The sequence below is a fragment of the Pseudopodoces humilis genome, chromosome 4 (assembly GCF_049639895.1).
Source record: "Pseudopodoces humilis isolate 2021_Gansu_Grassland_sample_001 chromosome 4, ASM4963989v1, whole genome shotgun sequence".
Taxonomy (NCBI): domain Eukaryota; kingdom Metazoa; phylum Chordata; class Aves; order Passeriformes; family Paridae; genus Pseudopodoces; species Pseudopodoces humilis.
In genome coordinates, this window is record NC_142203.1 from 74,395,737 (window position 1) to 74,414,095 (window position 18,359).

The 18,359-nt window shown below is 43.6% G+C and overlaps 1 protein-coding gene across 2 annotated transcripts in view; it reads left to right on the forward strand.

The window, feature by feature from the left end:
* The window catches only part of SETBP1 (SET binding protein 1), a 269,083-nt gene that overhangs the window by 185,159 nt on the left and 65,565 nt on the right, over window positions 1-18,359 (forward strand). For both annotated transcript variants that reach the window (XM_005528094.3, XM_014257044.2), the window contains one exon: window positions 233-3,734. In XM_005528094.3, the coding sequence (XP_005528151.2) occupies window positions 233-3,734 (3,502 nt within the window). The remainder of the gene's footprint in view (window positions 1-232; window positions 3,735-18,359) is intronic.

Below are 18,359 nucleotides of genomic sequence, written 5' to 3' on the forward strand. Positions count from 1 at the left end.
ATTTATAGAAATATTTCCACTGCTTTTAGAGTAAGGAAACCAAACAAAACTTGTTTACTGTGCATGAAATCTAAATGCAAATTTGGCTCAAGTATAGGAAGATTTTATAAAGGTTCCTAACTCTTACAAAGGCGTTGTTATTCACTGCGTAAATAAAGAGTTGCAACCAGTGGTTATGAATGAACTGCTAAACTAACTTTTTTTTCCTTGTTTATTTTCTGCTCCCTCCCAGGTTTATGACAGGCCACAAAAACATTCTGCTCTGCACTATGATCCAGGCCTCCAACAAGACTTCACCAGTGACACCTTAAAATCAAAGCACCAGCAAAAAAGTAGCAACCAGCACCACATTGACTGGTCAGCGAGCTCCGACACTGGACCCGCTTCTCAGAGTTGCTTCATCAACACAGAGCCCAGTAGAGAAGCAATTAGTGCCACCAAGGTCTCTGCTCTGGAGCCAGGAGTTTCCTACAGCAAATCCCAGGCCAAGAAGTCCTGCAGCAGCAGCAGCAGCAGCAGCAGCAGCAGCAGCAGCAGCAGCAGCACGTGGGGGCAGCTGTCGGTCAGCAGTAAAGAGCTGGCGATTTGCAGCGCAGTTCCGTCACCCAACAGCATCAGCACGGCTGCCCAGCCGAGCAGTGCCTCCGAGTGCAATGGGCTTCTGCCTCTTGGAGACCAGGAGGGAGGTGTGCAGCTGGAGGCCCCCGATCAGCCTGCTGGAAGTACTAAGAAGAAGTCCAGCAAAAAGGACTTGATAAGCCAAACCATCCAAACCACAGACATCGAGTGGGTAAAGAGCGCTCAGAAAGCATTTGACAGCAAATCCCATGACAGCATGGAAGGGAAAAAGGAGTCTTATTCAATGGACAGCATGTTGGATACATCACCCTCAAAGCAGAATCCCATTTCTGCCAGCACTTGTGAAAGTGACACCAATCACGTACGAATTACTATCCCAATAAAGTCTCCGACAACAGATGCATCTGGCCACAAAAGGAAAAAGAGGCAATCCATTAAATCCTCCATAGAGAAAACTATCCAGGAGAAAAGCCTGCCTTCTGTGCTTGCTTTGAGCAGTGAAATGGCAAACAGGACCAGCTCTCAACCAGAGGGGAGTAAAAAAGATCTTCGAGCCACAAAGCCAGGGAAAGTGATTGAAAATGAGTCCCCCTTAGTAGCTATTGACAGTGGTGTGTTCACGGACAAAGCATCCCCCAACAGTGCCGCCCGAGTCAGAAAACCTCTACCTGTGACATCCACTCTCCTACCCACCAATCTTTCCACAGCTGGCAAATTACCTGATGTCCAGCACCCCAAACATGCAGCTAAGCGTCGGTGGACCTGCAGCAAACCTAAATCTATTCTTCGGGAGACCTCCCTGACGACTTCTGAGAAGCTGATGGTGGAGCCTCCTTCAGCCTATCCCATCACACCATCCAGCCCTCTGTATACCAATACAGACAGTCTTACTGTGATCACACCTGTCAAGAAAAAAAGAGGACGACCAAAGAAACAGCCTCTGCTCACTGTTGAAACCATTCATGAGGGGACTTCCACCAGCCCAGTGAGTCCAATCAATCGTGAGTTTCCAGGAACAAAGAAAAGGAAGAGGAGAAGGAATCTGGCCAAGTTTGCCCAGATGGTTCCAGGAGAGGACAAGTCCATGAGCGAACTCAAATTTCACAAAAAGGTCGGGAAACTTGGGGTCTTGGATAAGAAGACCATCAAGACCATTAATAAAATGAAAACCCTCAAGAGGAAGAACATTCTCAATCAGATCTTGTCCTCCTGCTCCAGCAGCATTGCTCTGAAGGCAAAGGTCCAGCCACCATCTAGTGCTGGGCCAACCACCATTGATGCCAGACTAGGGAAGCAGATCAATGTCAGCAAGAGGGGGACTATCTACATTGGTAAAAAAAGGGGCAGAAAGCCAAGGGCAGAGCTGCAGCCTCAGCCAGAAGAACCTAAGACAGCCATCAAGCACTCAAGGCCTGTTTCCAGCCAGCCAGAAAACCCAGCAGTGCCTTCCAACTTGCAGTCACTTGTGGCATCGTCACCAGCAGCTATTCATCCGCTTTCTACACAATTAGTGGGGATCAACGGCAACCTCAGCCCTGCAAGCACTGAAACTAATTTTTCAGAGTTAAAAACTATGCCAAATCTTCAACCTATCAGTGCTCTTCCTACAAAAACCCAGAAAGGAATGCACAGTGGAACTTGGAAGCTGTCTCCGCCCAGGCTAATGGCTAATTCACCTTCTCACCTCTGTGAAATAGGTTCTCTGAAAGAAGTCACGCTGTCGCCAGTGAGCGAGTCTCACAGCGAGGAAACAATACCGAGCGACAGTGGGATAGGTACAGACAACAACAGCACCTCTGACCAAGCCGAGAAAAGCTCAGAATCCCGCCGGAGATACTCCTTTGATTTCTGCACCCTGGACAATCCAGAGGCTATCCCATCTGACACCAGCACAAAGAACAGGCATGGTCACCGGCAGAAGCATCTCATTGTGGATAACTTTCTTTCTCATGAAAGTATTAAAAAGCCAAAGCACAAGAGGAAAAGGAAAAGCCTGCAGAACAGAGATGACCTCCAGTTTCTGGCAGACCTTGAGGAACTCATCAATAAGTTTCAAGTGTTCAGGATTTCCCATAGAAGTTATACATTTTATCATGAAAATCCATATCCCAGCATCTTCAGGATTAATTTTGATCATTATTACCCTGTGCCATATATCCAGTATGACCCATTGCTCTATCTTCGCAGGACCTCTGATATGAAGTCTAAGAAGAAGCGTGGTAGACCTGCCAAAACCAATGACACCATGACAAAGGTGCCTTTTTTACAAGGGTTCGGTTACCCTATTCCCAGTGGGAGTTACTATGCACCCTATGGAATGCCTTACACATCAATGCCTATGATGAATCTTGGTTACTACGGTCAGTATCCAGCTCCTTTGTACCTGTCTCACACGCTTGGAGCGGCTTCCCCATTTATGAGACCTACCGTGCCCCCACCCCAATTCCATGCAAGCTCTCATATGAAGATGTCCACCACTGCCAAACACAAAGCAAAACACGGAGTGCACCTACAAACCCCTGTGGGAATGGGCCTTGGAGACATGCAGTCCTCATTGGCTCCTCCGAAGGTTGGAGGAACAAGCCTTTCAAGTGGCCGACTTCACAAAAGGAAACACAAACATAAGCACAAGCATAAGGATGAGCGGATTTTGGGGACTCATGAAGATCTGAGTGGTCTCTTTGCTAGCAAGTCCACTGGCTTCTCCAGCCACGCCATCAACGAGAGGCTGAGTGGCTCAGACAAAGACCTGTCCTTGCTCAATGAGAAGAGCAAGCATAAGGAGAAGCAGAAGCACCAGCATTGTGAAACCGGGCACAAAGGCTCAAAGAGTAATTTTGAAGTGGATACGCTGTCTACGCTATCACTTTCTGATGCCCAGCAGTGGTCACAGAGTAAAGATAAAAGTGACTCAAGCAGTGATCCCATTGACTCTTGCACAAAGAGATACTCTGGTAATACTGAGAGTAATGGAAGGTCAGAGTCCCTGGACATGTTTGGTGAAATAAATTCCTCAAGTGAGAAGCGGGACAATGATGCGAGTGGGAATAAAAGAAGAAGCTTTGAAGGCTTTGGAACTTACAGGGAAAAGGACATTCAGCCCTTCAAGACAAGTAGGAAGGACAGAAGTACTTTTGATTCTTCAGCCTCTTCAGGTAAGCTTTGTTTTATTCTATTTTACTTTTACTATTTACTGCAATTAAATTTCAATGCTGAACAAAGAGGGACTCATCATTTACAACAAATAACTTTAGAGAGTTAATAACTTCTCTTTTGCAAAATAACTTTTGCAACTGAATGTCATTCTTCATCCAATCTCCATCTTAGGGGAGATCAACAAGAAAGTTGGCCACATCTTAAGCCCAAAGTTTTAAAAGCCTTTGAGCTGTTACACAGCACTTTTATAAATGTTTATCTGTCCTTCACTTATCTCCCATGACTTGTTGCTAAACTTTTTTAGGACTTTTTCCTAAAATCTGACCACTGCATTCTGCAACAGCGGCAATTTTAATACCTGTTGGCAAGGTGGTCATCCCTCTAATCAGTGTCTAACATCACAGACCAAAGTCACTGTCTAGCCTCTGGGAGAAGAGCAGAGTCTCTGCTCTGGCTCATAAAGTTACCAAAACCCGTTTGTTGATGACCAGACGGGTGGGAAGGTGTGAAGCTGTGTCCCTATCCCATTAACGTGTTCTACTGCTGATCCAGAGGCATCCACCATGTTGATGGCTGGGCTGAATATTTGGAGATCCTAGGTACAGTCCTAATGTAAATCTGTCAGTTCCAGTCCACAGGTGTCATGTAAAATAATTGTCCTGAGTATCGTGTGGCTATGGGAGGGGACAAGGATCATGGAAACAAACCCTCGCCAATTGACTCTGAAGAGTTTTAGGTCTCATGACTTGGAAATATAAGCTGGGTAGATGAAGAGGGAGGAAGCTCCTTTTGGCTGCTAAGGACATCTGTTCCTCTCCTGCCGAGTGAGGAAAAAGGGAATCAGAATCTTGCCTGAGAGACTGAATTTTATTTTACAATAGGGAGCTGCTTTTGTGATGACACAGAGGCAGGTGTTTTGGTGCACTATAAATTAATTTCACTTGGGAGCCAGCCCAGTGCTTCTACACCATCAGATATTTATCACAAAGCAGATTTCACACTTAGCTCTGGAAAGGGTGAGCTTTGCTGAACCAAACAGTGGTGGATGAGATTCTGATGTGCTAAAAAAGAGCTTCAAAGAAAAGCAGCTGATAGCCTTCAAAATTAAAAGAAAATTAACTGAGAACACAGGAGTGGAGAATCTGTATAACTTGGCAATGCAAGGCTCTAAAGTTTTTACTGACTTGTAACTGATCGAGTTCCAAAGACTGCTCATGCTTAAGCCACCTAAACATTTCCAATTCCTTCACAGAAACCAGTAATGAAAAGCGGTCTGAAGTGACAGATTACCCCATGAAAACATTCCCATTCATGATATCATATTATATTAGACCAGTTGTGACATCAAAAAGTGATACATCCAAAAATATAGGAAAAGAGACTGAAACAAATCTCTCAACATCAGAGTTGCAATATGCCTGAAAAGGAACAAAGGTATTATCCACCAGGTACTGCAGTGGCTATTTCATTAAGGAAGTTGTGTCCTGACACATAGGATCTAAAGGATTCAAAGTGTTCAACAAGTTTATTTTTCTTTTTTTTTTTTAATGAATGTTCACAGTTTTCAGATAACAGCCTTTACATTTGTAGCCTTTTTGCTCTTTGAACAGAAAATGTTTGCTAAATCTGTAATTTTCAATATATTTCACTAAGGCATAAGAAACTGTCAAGATTCCCAACAGTGTTGAACTCAAATTAGTTTCCAAAGTAGGGGCATGATCCCCACCAGGCTGACTTGAAGATGGAATTAGTAAAGAAAAAGTGGATTTCATGTTATTTTCTTTCAGTTTATTCCCCATGATGATAAAAGTATAAGATGGAGGGCTAGAACTTGTCATGGGAGTGCCATTAGATTTCCAGTTTCAACTTTTGAAACTATATCTTGTTTAAACTGAAATTGTTATTTTTATTTATTTTTGCTCTTCATGATTGTAGCCTCACAGCATTCCCTATGACCTAATCCATCAACTCTCAGATTAAAAATTTATTTCTTCATTGTCATGCAATTATTTAGATGGAAAAATCAGCAGCAGTTAGGTAAGCTGAGCCAGATAACCAGAGCCATACCTTGCACTACAAGGAAAAATACTAAAACTAAACAGCTCTGCCAAGAAAGGCCTGGAGCCAAGACTGATCATTAAAGCCTAGGAACATCTGTCTGCTTATGACTGCCTAAGATCTCAGTGCAGCTTTTTTTCCTCTCTGCCTTTGACCTTCACTGGGATTCCCAGCAGAGGTCTGCACTTGAGTCTAGCCATAACTATTTAACCAGTTCCCACAGAGGGAGGATTACTCTCTTCCATGATAACCTTCACCTTCTTCTTCCTAGCACACCTTGCATTTCCCTGAGGAGTTTAAACAGGGATTGACTAATCAGAAAAATGAAAGGTAAAGGAAAAAAAAAAAAAAAAAACCAAAAAAAAAAAGCCCTGCTGTGTGGACATACATGTCTGGAGGTAACGTCCATGGTCTGATTGCTCTTTCCTCTCGGTATTTGTCATTTTTCACAAGTTAAAAATAATATATATCAGAGATAAGAGGAAACATCCTGAATATTCTGATGAAAGCTGAAATTAGGTTTATATCACAATTTCAGTGTTATCTCTACTGTATTGGCATTTTGGTGTGCTCAGTACTGCCATTTGCCACTTCATTGCATTCTTCTAGAGATAAAATATGTAGCAAAACCTACCCACACTCAGGGGGTATATCTGTGATGAAAACATGAGAGAACCATTTATTATTCTTTGGTGATTTAGGCACTGCAATTTGTTTCAGTGTGGTGTGCAGCCACAGGTACCATAGTATTGTTGTTAATTTATGTTTTTCTCTATGTTGTGAGAGCACTTAGCCATTTCTGAGACATTTGGTGTTCCTTGGTGATAGGTAGTGCTCCTGCTTATGGTGGAAAACCATCCTGTTGTGCAATCTTGAAGCATAGGTATGATTTTACTATCTAGAAAGATAAGGACCATAAAGGGAAGAGTTGTCTTTCTTACCTTTTGGAGAAGTTGGTTGCAGTCCTGGGGCAAGAAGAGTGCCTGGCACAGGTTGCCAGAGAAATTATGGATGCCCCATTCCTGGAATTGTTCATGGACTGGGTTGAGGTTTGAGTATGTGGGCTAGTGGAAGGTGTCCCAGCTCAGCCCAGGAGATTTGGAAATAGATGGCCTGTAAAGGTGCCTTCCAACCAAATTATTCCATGATTCTGTGATTTGATGTAGAAATCTGTGCCTGAAGTGAACAGACCCATGGAGGGAGTGTCACCAGTTTCTTTGGCTGGTCACAACAAAAGGCCATTTCTAGTCCTGCACCAACCTGGACTATCACTGGACATTCTTTATTGGAGACCTTGTGAGCTTTGAGTCAATGTACATCTTTTGGGACCACTTTGGGTTAAATGTGGAGTGTTTGTGCATATGGCTAATTTCCCAGTGGCCTGACTGTTTCCACATCATTTTTCTGAAGAAGCTGGTGTTCCTTCCATAATGAGAAGTTAATAACTCTTTCCACCCACTCCTCATGACCTGTTGCATCCTGATGCCTGTTTCTGAAATTATCTTTACTAAATTTCTTGTGCTCATCTAACCCTCCTGCATTTACAGAGACTAATTAATCAAAACTAATTTAACTAATTTAACAGGTCTATTCAGCTGAAGACTATTCCAGTGGCATTAGCCTGGCCTACAGGCAAGAGTATGGCAGAAAGAGTTTCAGATCCTGCCTTGCCACAGACACTTGGACACATCCTAGACTGAGCTGTCAGGTTGTGTGCACCAAGCATTGGCTCAGTTGACTCCTTCCTCCCCACAGTCAGAGGAACACCTGAACACGCCTGCAGAGCAGTCTTGGAGTCCCTCTGGCTGTGTGACCTGAGGCACTGTGCACAGCTGTATGGCTGAGCCTTTCATCTGCCTTCCAGGAGTTACTAAAGCCCCAGGTTGGGGACCCAGGGAGAGGTCACAGATTGGTGCTGCAGCTGGGCTGGGGAGACTGAGAGTAGAGCTGTTTTAAAGAGGCCCTCGTGGCAAACTCCACATCTCCTTGTGTCTGCCTGTTTCATGATGCTGGAGAAGAGATTCCACTGCTAATGAGCAGTCTCAATGCCATAGCTTGTGCCACAGGGAAAAAAAAAAAAAAAAAAAAGAAAAAAAGAGCAAGATTGTTTGCCTCTTATATTTTCCTTAGGTGGAATAATGAGGAAAAGCACATTTAACCTTATAAGATGCCTAGATGAGATGGCAATTTTCATGTGCAGCCTGTCAGAGTATGTGCTATTTACAGTCTCTGAAGGCCAGCTGGAGGTGAAGCAGAGGTTGAGAGTTGCTATGTGCAGGGCTACATTTCTGCTTTCCTTTGTAGTGACACTAATCAAAGTCTGTGCTACCTTACTGTCACACTATTTCTGACTCCTGGGTTTTTTTTTGAAACAATGATTATATGAACAAAGATTGCCTTGCTTGCGTGTTGGATATCATGGCTCAAAGATCAGCTAGGAAGTACATTGGTTTTATCAGATACAGCACAGACACCACACATAGTGTATTTACAGGAATATAAAGTTAATCATATGCAGTTATTAGGAAAGCAGTAATCATCAGCCTCTGAATGCTGGATAGCTAGCATGACAAACGTGCTTTATAAATTAATGCTTAACTTACCTACAAGCCTCCCAGGCCTTCGCCCCTCAATGTTCAGCAGTGCTACAAGCTGAATTTCTTCAGACTTGAATTTCTGACTCGACCTTTCCTCCCCACTTGTTTTGTACAGTGCTGGTTTTACTCTTGAAGGAATCAGCTTTAGCCCTGATCAGTCACAGTTTTACACTGAGAAGGGATCAGTATCTCAGTAGTGGATAAGCATATCTGTTCTAAATGTATGTGGCAGATGTAGGTAAATAGTATCAGCCAATTGCCTTATTAATTAAACTTTGCTAATTTTTCATATAATAATACATTCCACAAATTTATAGTTTATTATTTTGTATAGGTCTGGAATCACAATGTTGGTTCATTGTTCTTCAGTGAGCACAGTATTTTAGTTACAGGAGGACCACACAGTTTGACCCATTGTTTTGGGTCCCTTATGGCAAGAAGGATGTTGAGGTACTGGAGTATGTCCAGAGAAAGACAACAGACCTGGAGAAATGTCTGGAGCACAAGTCTGATGAGGAGGGGCTGAGAGAGCTGGGAAAGGGGCTCAGCCTGGAGCAAAGGAGGCTCAGGGGGAATTTGTGGCTCTGCACAAGTCCCTGCCAGGAGGGGACAGCCGGGGGGGGGGGGTCGTTCTCCTCTCAAGTAACAAAAAACAGGAAAAGAAGAAATGGCCTCAAGGTGCTCAAGAGGATGTTTAGATTAGATATTAGGAAAGACTTCTTCACTGAAAATGTTATTAAGAATTGGACCAGGCTGCCCACTGTAGTGGTGGAGTCATTGTCCCTGGAAGTATCCAAAAACATGTAAAAGTGGTAATTTAGTGATGGGCCTTGTCAGTGTTGGGGGAATGATTTGGTGATCTTAGGGGCCTTCTCCAGCTTTAATGCTTCTGTGTTTCTATCAACATCATATATGATGAACGTTATCTCTATCTCATCTGACCAGCTTAAAGACATAAAATGAATGCTTCTTTCTGGCTGGGTATTGCATGTATACTTGTGGATGAATCTTTGCACACTGAAACAAGAGACAAGAAGTGAATATTGGGTGATGCATGGAGTTGAATAGATACCCAGCAAAACACATAAATAAAGCACCTGGCTTTCTTCAATAGCAAAGATCTGACTCAACAGGACCTATGTTTTTTATGGCACTGTGTGGATAAATTCAGAGACAGACTGGTGTATGGTCTAGGATTTGCGGGCCTATCTTCCATATCTTAGTTTTCTCATGTAACTGCAGAAAAATCATCCTAATTGCAGTGAGCTTCGGTGTTTGAGTGGGTAAAGGGGATAAAAGCAGTTTCCTGGCACACAGTGAGCTCTGATACTCACCAATGCCCAGTGAATGCAGCGTTAGACCCATGGCAGTGCTTGAACTGGGTGGGAGAAGAGCCAGGTAAGAACTTCACTGACTGAGGATGTATGGGCTATTACTCACCCTCCCTTTCCCCAGCTCTGCCACTGCTGGGGCTTCCTTGGTCACCCCAGGCTCTTACAGCAGCTTTCCAGCAGCTGCAAAGGTTTTCCAAGCCCCAGTTTTAGTAGGGGTTTGTTCCCTCCCACTGTGTCCCGTGGTGCGGGAGAAGCACTGTCCAGCTACAGGGTGAGTGTTTGTGCCATCTGGCCCATAAAAGTTACCATCAGACCTTAAAAAAAACCATTATTTGTAAATACAGTTACATTCATCAGAATAGCTGTTTAGGACCCTGAATGCTTAGGAAACCAAACAAACCAAATAAACCCAAACTACTGAAACTACTTCCAAAAGCATTATCTGCCCCCTTTAGAATAAACATCCTTCTTGTTTTCCACTAAATTTTCTATCAGTCCCGTGGAGAGGAGACCAAGCCAACATGACTGTTGCCCTTTCTGCCCATGGTGCATCCTAAAGGGACACACTGCTGATGGGGAAAGTGAAGCAAAGCTTTCCTTGAAAGTGTTTTGACAAGGGCAATTTAAATACAGTGAGTTTTGTCATTGTTGTTGTTGTTTTAAGGCTACCTCTTGATTTAATGTGTTGATTCCAATGTCCACACTGACCAAGGAGAGAAGAAGCAGGAGGGAGTGGGAAAGGAAGTAGGACTATTTATCATCCAACCTAACTTTTATTTCCTCTCCTAATGATTGTATGTTTATTGCACTGCCTGAGGCTCAGTACAAAGTCTTTTAGACCAGCAACGAATTAATCAAATTAAATTCTGTGACCCTTTTGTTTTTTGGGAGTGTTACAAGCCTCCCAGCACCCTGCCTTATTTCTGCTTCTTACTTTGCTCTCTGTCCAACAGCCAAGCAGTTCTTCCTTCACAACTTGGCGTCTCCAAGCTATTTATCTTCACTCTCTCTGGCCAATGCCAGAATGTCTTGTTTGGAGTTTTTATTCAGACCACTGCTAGTTTATGAAGTTGTTCAGATTCCACGTTGGGTGTGCAGCTGCTTCACGTCAGACACAATTGGCCTCTGCTGGGCTCTTGGCTTTAAAAGGCGATAAAGAATCAAGGCCAGATTCCCATCTCGGCCCGGCATAAATCAAGAGTCTCCCCATTGAAATTAGCGAGGTTGACTTCAGGAGTGAAGTATCTCCCGAGGCAAAAGGATGGTGTGGGCCTGGAAAGTTCCTTCCATGGCTTCAGTGGCACACTGAAGCAGGACACTTGGTGTGCCAGGGTCATTCTGTCTGTGTTTCCAGGTGCTGAAAACAGCCTTGATTCAACATTTATGATATTTTCTTAGCTTAGAGGGAGTGGGTCTGTTACACTTTGATGGTGCCAGCCTTGGTATGTGTGTGAGTGTCAGTTTAAGAAGAGTTAGAGGGAAGAGTGTTTGCTTTAGCTCTGGGCTGTACACAATACTGTTTCTTGGCACTGATAATGGAGGTACAAGGCAAGAGCTTTGTTTGGATGCGTGGAGGAGATAGAACAATGGCTGCACCTTCACTACAAACCTGGTGATCAGTGTGACTCAAAGCTGGGCATAGGAAAATCTGAATTTAGGGCATCTGTCAGTGAGAGGGATCCTGATGCACTCAGAGCAACCTGCATCCTGTCGTTTTGCATCCTGCAAAAGTGAGAGCTGGGGTCTGACCTCCAGAGCATGATCCGAGGCTGCTTCTCCATTCCCACTGCCTTCCAGGAGTTTTATATCCATGTCTCACAGCAAGAGAAAACTTAAAAGCCTCAGCCTGCCTGATTGCAATAATGATGTTGAATAACAAAAGGAAAAAGAATATCCTGTTTTAAGGTCTCCACAAAAAGGAAGTCAGAATAATTCCCTTGTAGATCATAGGCTGAAGGGAGTGGTGGGAAAGGGAAGCCTTGACCGTCCATGGAGGAGTCTTTACACAACCTCAACTTGAAAAGACCCAAGGACTCATAATAAGAATTTTTAGTGATTTGTCATTGAAAACATGCACCTGGACATAGATCCCCTAGGCTTTTGCAGCTGCACTGAGTCTGGCCGAGCTTTCTCATGGCGCAGTGCAGTCTTCAAGAGGCTTCAGGACTGTGTGCAATGCAGAGTTAACTGTCAAGCAAGGGCACGACTGCATGGCTCGAAGGGATTTGCTAATGAGCTATCAAGCTGTGGGTCACTGGTTGAAATTTAATCTGTAAGAACAGTGACAGAAAATCAAATCAAAGTGCTGACGTCAGAGTGATGCTGGAGCAGCGGCGAAAGCGTTGCTGGTGCCCTATGCAGCACATAGAGGCAGCTTAAATAAACCGGCAGAAAACTGTGAGGAGGTTTTTGGGATCCCAACTGCAAAATACAGCTCAGCCAATTTGTGTTACACCCGTCAGTAACTCACTTGTCTCAGTGCAGTTGTTTGTGAATGAGAACAGACTATCTCCTCAGAGAATCTGGCCCAAATTCAGCCTCACACAGAACAGAAAACACACTTGTGGAGACACCTGGGTAGAGTTTGCTCAGCAAAGACTGTCACAGAATGTGAATCAGCAATGTACCACAAAGCTCAGTAGCTGGTGGTGCTGCTGATGGAGTTTTTATTGTGATTAGGACCTACAGCGAGGTCAGCAGCAATAATATTCCCACCTCCATCTCACAAGGAAGCTTGGTGCTTTCACCATAGCTTTCTCAGGGTTGGGGAGGACCCACATTACTGCAGGCTATTAAACCAGCTCTTGTGGTTTTCTTGGTTACCAGAGGGAAGGCTGAGGAAGGAAGGGACAGGGCACCAGATACCCTCAGCAGTGGTAATGGCACTGGATATGTGGGTCAGCACATTGGCTCAGGAATACTTATTCTGCTGCTTTTTACCCCTCTGGTGTTGTCTTCTTCAGTGGTTTTTTGAGGTAATTTGGTGGTCCTTCCTGTGGCTCCAAGCAGCTGAGCTGAGGATACAGAATTTCTCCAGATGGCTCAAGCTTGCCATTACAGCTCTGTGTCTCTGTCCTTCCCTGCCTCCACTGTAGGCAGCAAAGGGAGCAATAGTCAGCATTGTTTTTTGTGCCAGCTATGATTAGTTGGCATAAAGAGCACTTAAGCAAGTTGACACAGCCTCTGAGTTGCTTTGTTTGCTAAAAAAAATGGAAGGAAAAAAAAATAAAAATCCCTGGACTATTCCAGGGTGTCTTTGCTGACTGAAGTCTCATCTGCACCAGTAAAACCTAGGGATGAGGTCAGATGCAGAAAGTTTGTCATCCAAATATTTATTTAATTTTTTATTAAAAAAAAAGAAAAAAAAAGTCCTGGAGAGCAACAAGTAAAATAACAAAGAATAGTTAAACTCCAGATTCATGCAGGTTTCCTGTTTTGCTTCTTAACAAAACCTCAAAACCACTTTGAACAAGTTTCCCACCTCAGCTGAGGGTGGAGCTGTGTACACCCTACAAGTGAGCTCCAGAAGCACGCAGGGAGGGCAGCACACCTCCTGTGGCCGAGTGTACTGCTCTCAGGGCAGCCAATATGTGTACCTGTGCTTGGCTGCCCACAGGAGCTTCTGGCTCAGCCATTTACTCTGGGAAACTTCAACTTTCCTATTTCCAGCAGGACAGACAGAACGGTAGAGATGTGTCGGGCAAAAACTGGAAGCAGTTGATAAAGGAATGCCTCCCCAAGATACTAGGCAGATATCAGCTGCTGTCAGTGCACTGCTGTAATTTCATTGATTTGATCTACTGAGACAACACCTCGGTAAATAAGAAGAGGAGGGAAATATATTGCTCTGAAATTAATGGTTTGCTGCCTGATCTCCTCTTAAATGAATTCATTGCAATCTGAAGCAATGTGTGTGTTTTGCAAACCCAGCGTTCCTTGGCTCCTACACTGCATCATGACATTACTTTAGGCGGTGAGGAAGATTTTATTTGTGATATAGTAGTGTAGCCTGGGAACTCTGGATGGAGTTATGGCATTTGGGTGTGTAATTCTAAGTAACAATAAGCAGTGCTTAACATTTCCTCCCACATGAGAAACGCACCCATTAAAAGTTTAGCCAAGTCAGCTGTGCAAGTTCTTGCACAAAAAGACAAACTGCTAAAGAGCTAATAGGAGCCACTCTTATGTTAAAGAGTGGGTAGAGCATGCATTAACCCAAATTCCCCTTTTCTGCTGCAAATCAGTGAAGAGTCTCGCTGAGATCAAAGAAACCCCTAGCAGGTAAAAATGGTAATAAATCAAGCCCAGGTTTAGAACTCATGAGTCGTTTTCTCAGCTCTCTTCCCAAGACACTGCATAGCTTGAAGAAGTCAGTGAATGTGATTTAGACCATTCATGAGTCAACTTAAGTCCCTGTGAGAATGAACTAGATGTGTCTTAGTCCCAGGGAATGGCTGTTTCATGCAAAGAGGAACTTTCCTCCCAGAGAAACTGTGTCACATGTAAATCTGGATAGTGTGCTTTAGAGCTAAAAGGAATAAACACATATGCATATGGTTTCATTTGTGTCCAGTGACTGACAGCCTGTGACAGTCCATCACGACTCATAAGTGGGTAAGAGGCTGCTAATCTCTCCCAAGGTGTTGAAAAGCACCCACCTCATCAAGCCACAGTTTGACCAAACCCACCACTTTCAGCTGATATTGAGGTAGCACAGAACACTTCAGAAGGAGAAATCTGGATCATGGTCATACTCTTTATGTGGTCCAAAGCAGAAAGACTGTCTATGACACTGAAATGCTTGATGCAGGCTGGTTTGTGTCCACCCAGCTGGGAGCTGCTAGCAGCTGGAGTGGGTAGATCATCCACACTGCACAACACTTGAGCCTCATCTCCTCTGGACAACATCTCCCGGTAGATCTGGTGCAAAATTCTAAGTATCTCTGGGTTTTTAGGTTTGGGTGTTTGTATTTTGTTTGGTTTTTTGTTTCCTAATACAGATGCCAAAATGTTTGGTTTTTTTGTTTGTTTATTTGTTTTTACTGCATCCATGTGCTTCTTGTGTGTTCTGGGGAGTGACAGGAGGGTTATTGGGGTTTGAGACTTCAGGCTAGCACTGCAGTATTGCACCAGGTGAAGAGACAAAACTGTGTGATGCTTGTGTGGGCTGGGACAGAACCTGCAGCACACAGGTTAGCTTTGCCATGCCCATGCCCAGCTTTCCTCTCAGATGGAACAATTGGCTCCCTAATGGCCAGCTGATAACTGCAGAGTGTGAAGAACCTGGGTACCAGGATACAGGAGACATGCCAGACATGTCAGTCTAGCAGTGTGGAAGCACCCAGGCATTCCTAAGTGGCAGCTAAATCTGGGTCACCAGGGAAGATCTGTTCCCCAGCCTAACTCAATTAATGCCATTTATCTGATACAGCTCTCTGCAATAGAAGATTTACAAGCAAAAGGCCTCTGAGTTTATCTCTCTAGTTTCTGCGTCCCACACTGCTGATTTTTGAGTTGTTGACCTCAGTGCCTCCATTCCAGCCTTACCTATCTCCTGGAATAGTTGGGACAGTGGGAGGTGCTGGGGCCAGACCCCCTTGGCCTGGTCAGCCTAGATCTCTGTGTTTCTATTTTCAGGATAAGTGCTCAAATCATTGATATCTTGTGCTTCCTCCCACTTATCCCACAACCCAGGTGCTTGCCCTTCAGAGGGGAATTTGTATTTTGATTCCCACATAAGCAGGTTTGCACACTGTTGAGCCTTGAATTAAGCAATTACCCAGCCACACTTGTGAGAATAATACTTCCTAGTGCTTATGCCTGGAGTGGCTGCATGTAACCACATTAAATCATCCCATGAAGGGCCTACAGCTCTCCATTCTGTTGATGGAGAAATGTGTGAACATCACTTGGGTCCTACTTCAGAGGCATCTGTCACTGCCTTGCCTGCCTGGTTTGCATAGGCACCTGCCCTAAGAGATCTGAATCATTCTGCTGGAGCCAAGCACCCATTTTATTTTAGATGTTGCAATGAATAAATTGAATGCCTAAAGCAGACAGTCTCATAACCATAACATCTGGCCTCCAGGGTCTCCATGTTCACTGGCTGATAGAATGAGATAATTGTCCTTGCCCAACTCATAGAGCTGTGGCAAGGTTTTAATTAATTAATGCTGGTAAGGCTTTGAAACATAGGGAATGAAAACCAACAAACCAACTGTCTTACTATTACTTGATGGCACTTTCTACTTCACTTTTACACTGTACCTGAGCAAAGCACAGGATGACTGCATCCCCTGATTCATCATGAATCATGAAGAACAATACTTAAAATGTGGATGGTATTGATGTATTCACACTAGACAAAATGCTACAGGGAAGAGGGATTAATTCTCACTCCAAGAATGCTGTCCAAAGTGCTGGCAGCTCTTCCCTTTTTATTAACTCCTAGTATTAAACCATCTCTAGTGGAGTCCTCTTGTACTCGGTGTTTAAGCACGATGTGCCAGAGCGTAGCTGGAGATGTGAGACTCCTACTAGGATTTGCAGAGGACCTAATTACTCCCCAGTGACGATGTTGGCTAGCACAGGTTCTCATTCTCAGCACTGTAGTTCCCCAGGTAGCTTTTGGTCTTCCGTTTCTCTGGCGTGATTGATGTTAATTATAGCCATGCAGTTGCAACGTGGGCAAGACACCCAGGAAAAGCTGATATCCCTGGAGTCTTCCTTGTGCTCAGCATCAGATTAGCACACAAAACTCCTTGGGCTAAGTCCCTTGGCGGGTCACACCATTTCATCAGATCACAAAGTAGCTCATTAGATTCCCAGTCATATTTCGCCTGTGTGTAAATTGTTAATGGAAAAAATATTATAACCTTACCAAGCACTTTGCCTCCACTGCTATATGAGACACAGGTAAAGGCTACAGGGTAAAGACAGGAGAGGGAGCATCTGGAACTAAACTGTATAACTGCAGGTGATGCCACTCCACTGGTCACCAGGAAGAAATGGCCTCAGGAGGAGGTGGTTGAAGGGCCCTGCAGGGGGCTGGAGTGATCCTATCAGTAGATCTGCACCAAGAACACCTCTTTTCTTGTGCATTGCATGGTTTTGACAGATTTTTTTTGCTCTTGATAGCATGCAAGAGGAATCTCAGCATTGCATTTGTCCTGGCAGTGTTCTGTCCATCAAACTGGACTAAATAGAAGACACTTTTGTATTGACTCTTCACACAGATACTGATTTTTTTCCAACATCTTTTTGTAACTAGAAAGCATCATTCTTTCTGTTATTATCCCAGAGAAGCTGTGGGTGCCCCTGAATCCCTGGAAGTGTTCAAGGCTGGGCTGGGCAGGTCTTGGAGGTGCCTGGGGTAGTGGAAGGTGTCCCTACCCATGGTAAGGGGTGGAACTGGGTGGTCTTTAACGTTCCTTCCAACAAAAGTCATTCTATGATTCTGTGATTTTCATCCTTTTGTCTTATGTCATTCTCAAAGTGGAACTTACATTTGCCCCCAGGCAAATTCAGGGAATAAGAGATGTCCTGAAAACCAAATAAAATTATAAATTCTCTGTCAGTCAGTGGAGTCCCAGGCAAAATGACCACTTCTATTCAAGTTCAGACAGGAGTGAATGTCACAAGAGTGCATCTCCCAGTGAGAATTTACAAGCCAGTGGAGTTTGTGCTCTTGTTACATATGCTATTAAACATCCTGCCTAATTTGTAGGTAGGTGCATTTCAGCAGTAAATCTCAGACTAGTTTTACAAGAGAGGTCAGTATCTCTCCCCTCATTTCACGGGCAGATAAACCAAGGTGCAGGGAGGTCTAATGCCAGAAGTTTGGTGTCAGAGCAAGAAACAGCTAATTGCAACAGACTTAAATGTATCATTGTCCGTGAGTGTCATCATTCTTACTTATAATAATTCTTATTGCTCCATCAACCACAGAGCTCTGCAAGCATAACAAAGGGATAGAACAGTACTGACCTCTTTTCTACAGATAAAGATATGCTCTCCAGAGAATTTATTTTTTTGCCTACAGAAATGATAAATGACTTAAAGAAGAGCAGGTGCCATTTCTCCACCTGGGTGATTATGCCCAGAGACAATAAAATTTTTAGGAAATGGTTCTCTTTACATCAAGCCAATAGAAATACTTATTTTAACACAATTGACAAGAGACTTTATTTTTAGATCTCATCCACATAGTATCATTCTGAAATTCTTGCTTTGCTCAAAGAAAGTGAAGACATTTCAATGGGAACATGAAATTTGCTGGAAGAATTATGGCTCCCTCACAAATATATATTGATAGCATAAGAAGACAGTGATCCTTTCTTTCCCATAATGAGAAATGGTTCAAATCTATAAAGCATCCCTAATATTTTACTTTAAAAGATAAAATCACAAGTTGGGTTACCTTTCAGTAGGAAGTTTATAGGTTTTCTAGCTCTTAAGGGACTCCTTTGGGAGTCTTATTTCATCCAAATGATATTGTTCTCTTGATGACTATCACATTCCTACAGGAAAATTTGTCAGTGGGGCATAATATTGGTTTAAAAGGTCCCAGAAAACAACACAAAATTGAATAGGAATAAAAAAAAAAAAAGAAGAAGAAAAGAAATGAAGGCGGAAG